Consider the following 6000-nt stretch of genomic DNA (forward strand, 5'->3'; position numbering starts at 1 on the left):
AACCTATGGCATTCCATGCCATAGTTTAGTTATCGAAGTTTTTGCTGTTTGGTCCTGATCAGTTTGATAAATGGGCTGTGTCCAGGACTTCATACCCAGATTGAAAGCATCCCATTCTTCTATGGACTGCAGTGTCCTCCCTATCCCCCAAATCCTACCCCTTCCCAAATTCATATCCTGAAGCCCTAACCCTTCATAGAGACAGGTATTTAGAAATGAGGCCTCTGGGGGGTTATTAGGTTTAGATAAGGTCATGCAGGTGGGATCCTCATGGTGGGATTAGTGTCCTTATAAGAAGAGACACCAGGCTTTCCTGGTGGCTGGGTGATAAAGAACCTGCCTGCCAACACAGGAGACACAGATTCGATCCTTGGGTCGGGAAGATATCCTGGAGAAGGAAATGGCAACTCACTGCAGTATTCTTGCCTGGGAAATCCCATGGACAGATTAGCCTGGCAGGCCACAGTCCATGGAGTCACAGAGTCGGACACGACTTAGCTACTAAACAACAACAAGAAGAGGCACCTGAGAGCTTGTTCTTTCCCTTCCTCTCTCACCCTCTCTCTCCCCCTTCTCTCTCCTATGCCATGTGAGGACATAGTGAGAAGTGGCTATCTATAAGACAGCAAAGAGCTGTCATCAGAAACTAACCATGCTGCCACTTTGATCTTGGACTTCAAGTGTCTAGTACGGTGAGAAAGGCACTCATGCTTCTCTCCCCACCTCTTTCCCCCTAGTCATTGTTGCCAGGGCACTGAGGATTTCGTGCGAGCCTTCTTGCCTCCTGAGAGGTATCTGCAGAAGCTCTTGACTTTCCTTCCCACCCTTGTCCTTCCATCTTTCTGTGCAAAGTAATCCTCCTGAACCATGTCCGTTGTGGCACTCCCCTGGCCAACACCCTTCAGTTGCACCCTTCAGTGGCTGGCCCTTGGGAAAAGCTCAGATGCTCAGCCAGCAAGGCCCCGGATGCTGATTTCTTCAGATTCAGCTCTTGCTACATTTCTCCTCACTCCCATTCTAGCTTAGCTAAATGTATTCCCTCAAGACATCCAGGACCTGAGTCCTGAATTTCACCTTCACTGGATCATGCCCAGGTGGGCTTAACTAGCCTGTTCTTAAAAAGCCCTCTTTTGGCCAGAATGGGTTCCCATATCAGGTGGGCATCTTTGCTGCTGTGGCTCCCAGTGTTATTTAGTTCTTCATAGTTATTACCTTGGCTTTTCTGCTCTCTTCTTCCCTAGACTTGTAGCCTCCAGAGCCATCACTTCTGTTTTTTTTCTGCTGTATTTATAGCACAGTGCTGGGCATGTGATGAGTCAGAAAATCCACAACAAATTTTCACCTGCATTTTCTGCCTCACTTGATTGCATTTACATTCCAGCAGCAGCATTTTGCAGTTCGTGATGGTAGGCCTTTGCTTCTAAGAGCCTCCCAGACAGAACCTGCAAGTTCTGTCTTTTCTTCTCCTTCTTTTTAACTTCTATTTCCCTCTTAGGGGCTTTCCTGGTGGCTCAGACAATAAAGAATATGTCTGCAATGCAGTAGACCAGGTTCAATCCCTGGATCACGAAGATCCCCTGGAGAAGGGAATGGTACCCACTCCAGTATTCTTGCTTGGAGAATTCCATGTACAGAGGAGCCTGGTGGGCTACAGTCCATGGAGTAGTGACACAGCTACGACTAAGTGACTAACACTTTCACTTTCCCTCTTATATCCAACAAAAATTCGTCTTTCATCAGAATGCTCTCAATGACCCCAACTGAGATTCGTGGTTTATTCATTGAATTGAATCCCAGGTTGAATGAGAGAGCATGGCAGGGAGAAGGGCTCTGAGCCCTGTTTCCTGTATCATATAAGTGTAATCTGAGGAAATGCTCCCCTAACTCTTCTTGCCTCCCATTGAGATGGTGAGTCCCATCTGGGCCCCCTGGGGATGTTAATGGAAGCACTTTGTGATGTATCAGGGCATTTAGAGGACTGGAACACCTCACTTTCTCTGTTCAGAATTGCCTTGCCTCGCTCTCTGTGTCTCCTGGTAGCACTGCTGCTTGAATATGTAGGGATTTGCAGGTGCTAGCTGCCTACAACCATCAAGTACTTTACAACATACATCTATCTCTCTGCTCCTTTGCCCTGTTTGGGAAGTGCACCAGGCCTAGTTATAATTTTCACTTTAAGAAGCAGCAACCCTGTAAAGAGCTCTGAGAGATAGCTGGGCAGTGACAATGATATTTCAAAGTCCAGAATCTATGTGACAGACACTTTGTTGGGGTGGCAAGATACACCTTAGCCTAGCTGCCGGCATGTGGAGATCTAAAGCAAGAAAATGAAGAGCATGTGGGACTTGCCTAGAGTGGCCCAGTGATTAAGACTTCTCACTTTCACTGCGAGGGCCTGGATTTGATGCTAGTCGGGAGAACTAAGACCCTGCATGCCTGAATGGCCAAAACAAAGAGCACACATGCCAGCAATGGCATGGCAGCCAAGTTATATTAAAATTATCCTAATCTTATTGAGTGGTTCTATGTGAACATATTTTTGAATAAGCCAGTTAAATTCATGTGAAGAAAACATAGTATTAGATCAATTAATTTATAAACCTTATATGAATGACTATTTACAATATTTTTATTGCTGCAGACAGGTGCATTTCTCTTGTAAAAAGAAAACAGGAGAAAGGATTACATGATCTGTTTCTTAGGGGAAGTGTAGAGCAAAACTAACTGTGCAAATGTTTAAAGTACTGGGTTGGCCAAAAGTTCATTTGAGTTTTTCCATAAGATGTTATCAAAAACCCTGAGTGAACTTTTTGGTCAACCCAGTATGACTGTAAAAATCATCACACCCTCCTCCCCCCCGCCTCGTGTGCTTAGAATTTGAAATATTGGGATTTCAAAATTAGAAGATAATATGGAAATAAAGTAAGCTGCATAGAGCTTTGATGTTAGATAATTCCATCTTTAGAGGTACAGGGAATAATATTCTGGCTCCCATGAAGAGAAGACTATCTTGGCTAATAATTCCCACTCAGCACTGGAGAAGGATTCACAGGTAGATCCCCTCACAGGTGGGGGAAACAACAGTATGGGATATGTATGGTGTAGCAAAGGGACTGAGGGATTTGCACTGGCTTGTCCTGGCAGAATGACCTCAGTGCTTTGTATCCTCTTGTGTCAATGAAGCTCTTGACCAACGTTAGCCTGCTTTTCTGTCTCATCTGGATTGCTGCGTAGTCTCAGCTTTGTTTCCACTTTCTGCTTCCATTCTTCCCTGAGCCTGAAAATAGAAACAAAATATACAGAAATGGAGCATTCCTCTCCATGACTTTTGGTTCAGGGAAGCTCCTTTCCCTTTAATTCTGAAGGTGTTCTATGTATGCTTGTGTGTGTTCGGGTTTTAAAAGGTATGCAGAGGACTTGCAAATTTAAATATATACATATTTGAAATCTCATTTCTATTTGAGCCCTGGTGGCTCAGATGGTAAAGCATCTGCCTACAATGCGGGAGACCCAGGTTTGATCCCTGGGTTGGGAAGATAACCTGGAGAAGGAAATGGCAACCCACTCCAGTACTCTTGCCTGGAAAATCCCGTGGATGGAGGAGCCTGGTAGGTTACAGTCCATGGGGTTGCAAAGAGTCTGACATGACTGAGTGACTTCACTTTCTTTCTTTCTATTTGAGCACTATTTTAGTCTTAATTTCTAAACTTTCCTTTGAAAGTGCAATATTTTTAAAGTATAAGAAGGGGGGAAAGCCCTGCCAATCTAGAATTGTTTACCCAGCAAAGCTATCTTTCAAAAACCAGAGGTGAGATAAAATTGTATTCATATGATTGCAAGGTTCTTACCCTCTACAGAAAATGATGTATCACTTGAAGGTAGAATGTGATAAGTATATAAATCCTAAAGCAACCACTAGAATAACACACGGAGATATAGTTAAAAAGCCAATAGAGGAGATAAAATGGCTAGCATACACATGCCCCACAGCCCCTGGCTACACACTAGTTGTGGTTTTAGTGAAGAGACAGCAATTGAACTGTTCCCTCTGAGGGAACAGACAAGCTGGCCTGTCCTTTCCTGTGTCCTGTAGGTGATTCCCTGCAGTCATCGAGAGGCTGTGTATGTGAGGGTGGTGAAGTGCCACTGTTTCCAGAGACAGCAACCCAGGTCTGCTTGCATGAGTCACTGCTCTCCACTCGACTTGCTTGGCTAGAACAGGGTTGCACACCAGAGGGCCCAGAGCCTCCAAGAACCACACAGGACATCCTGTGTCATTATCCAAATGAGCACTGAGCATTAATTGGTCATTGTCTCCTTTGTTTGATTGCTCTTCATGGATACATCTGTTGACATGCTCCACAAATTTAGTGTAGCCCTCACACACTAGAAATGGTGACAGAGAGGAGAGATCTTTCTGGTTATAAAGATGAGAGCTGTGTACACTTGTTAACTTGGAAGAATTTCTTAAGTTACTGCCCATAACCATAGATGGTGGCAGGACCCCATGCAGGAAAAATTAAAATACATTGCATCCTTTAGGATTGGCATTTTTCTGGGGAAATAGATTTTTCTTTCAAAAAACACACAAGCAAAGGTCGTTATGATGTGTCCATGTGGGTTCATGAATTGTAATAGAGTACCCTCTAGTGGGGCATGTTGCTGGTGGGAGAGGCTGTGTGTAGCGGGGTTGTGCTGTGAACCTAAAACCACCCTAAAAATCAAAGTTTATTTTTAAAAATTAATAATAAAAAAGTAGACAAGGCACGTACTTTCTCAGTGCACTTCTTCCCAGGCGATGTTCTTCTGATTCTCGGTAGTAAGTCTGTTTGCCAATTTCCCTTTCCCAGAAGCGTTTGAGCTCGTGACAGGTGTTCCGGCAGAAGACCTCCCGGCGGACGTACTGATTGTTCATCCCCTGAAAAAGAAAATATCGACAGAACCCCCACAGAACATGCTCCCTTATACTCTGGAAGGTACAGATCCTGCTGTTTCACACCTGAGGGAGGCCTCATTCAGGCACAAAACCTCATGATGGGGACACACTGGTTTATTGATGGGATCCAGGGATGTGACTGCAGAAGCTTCCTGCTGAAGCATGTCACAAGTGAAGTGAGAGTCACTCAGTCCAACTCTTTGCGACTCCATAGACTATAGTCCATGGAATTCTCCAGGCCAGAATACTGGAGTGGGTAGCCTTTCCCTTCTCCAGGGGATCTTCCCAACCTGGGAATCGAACCCAGGTCTCCCGCATTGCAGGTGGATTCTTTACCAGCTGAGCCACAAGGGAAGCCCAAGAATACTGGAGTGGGTAGCCTATCCCTTCTCCAGCATCTGACAAATACCTCTGTCCTTCCTTCCCCCTGACAAATGAATGACTTCTCAGCTTTTTATCAGCAGGAAGTATGAGCCAGGCATTTTATGCTATTGGTCCCTTTAGTTATCATATCTCCATGAGTCAATATCCTCTTCCTCATTTTCTAGGCGAGACATTTGAGGAGTGATTAAATTCGCTCGAGGTCTCATGGCTGTAACAGGCAGAAGGCAGGCTGCACACCTCTGAACATTTTCAGGCTCTTTACTAAAGAGATTTGTCACAGAAAACAGTCCCCACATCTGACACAACAGAGCAAGCAGCTCGGTGTGCACGTGCATGTGTGTACATGCACATGTGTGTATATACACGCTTGTGTGTGGAATCACACATGTCAGGTACTCAATAATGCTCACTTTTTACAAGAAGAGACCACTGCCCAACTCCCAGACCTCAGTGGGTCCAGCAGACAGGTCAAAACAGGGGCTGAGGGGTGGGAGTGGGCGCAGGGAAAGGAGTTAACGGGCAACTGGAAATGTCCAGGGAGGAGCTAGGACCTGGTGGCAGACGCAAGGGTAATGGAGGCATTCTGAAGAGGTCAACTCCACATGGTGAACGAAAGTGAGGGGTGTCAGTGGCGCTGCCCTGGTCATGCCCGTGCAAAGACGGGCAGCCAGAGAAAGAGG

General features: G+C 45.4%; 1 protein-coding gene across 1 annotated transcript; it reads right to left on the minus strand.

The window, feature by feature from the left end:
- Nucleotides 1-1143: 1143 nt before the first annotated feature.
- On the minus strand, nt 1144-4921 carry FAM240A (family with sequence similarity 240 member A). The gene is made up of 2 exons (XM_065933867.1): nt 4773-4921; nt 1144-3277 (listed from the first exon to the last, which is right to left on the minus strand). Exons 1-2 carry the CDS (start codon nt 4913-4915, stop codon nt 3175-3177), a joined length of 246 nt encoding a protein of 81 aa, XP_065789939.1. The 5' UTR covers nt 4916-4921; the 3' UTR covers nt 1144-3174.
- Between the last annotated feature and the right edge of the window lie 1079 nt (nt 4922-6000).

Source organism: Muntiacus reevesi, chromosome 4 (genome assembly GCF_963930625.1).
Source record: "Muntiacus reevesi chromosome 4, mMunRee1.1, whole genome shotgun sequence".
Taxonomy (NCBI): Eukaryota; Metazoa; Chordata; class Mammalia; order Artiodactyla; family Cervidae; genus Muntiacus; species Muntiacus reevesi.

Excerpts from the sequence above, each read along its gene's own strand:
- FAM240A (XM_065933867.1), bottom strand. The coding sequence starts at position 4,915 with ATGAACAATCAGTACGTCCGCCGGGAGGTCTTCTGCCGGAACACCTGT. Across the intron at positions 3,278-4,772 it reads GGAAGAAGTGCACTGAGAAA|GCTCAGGGAAGAATGGAAGC; the intron begins GTACGTGCCTTG and ends TTCTATTTTCAG.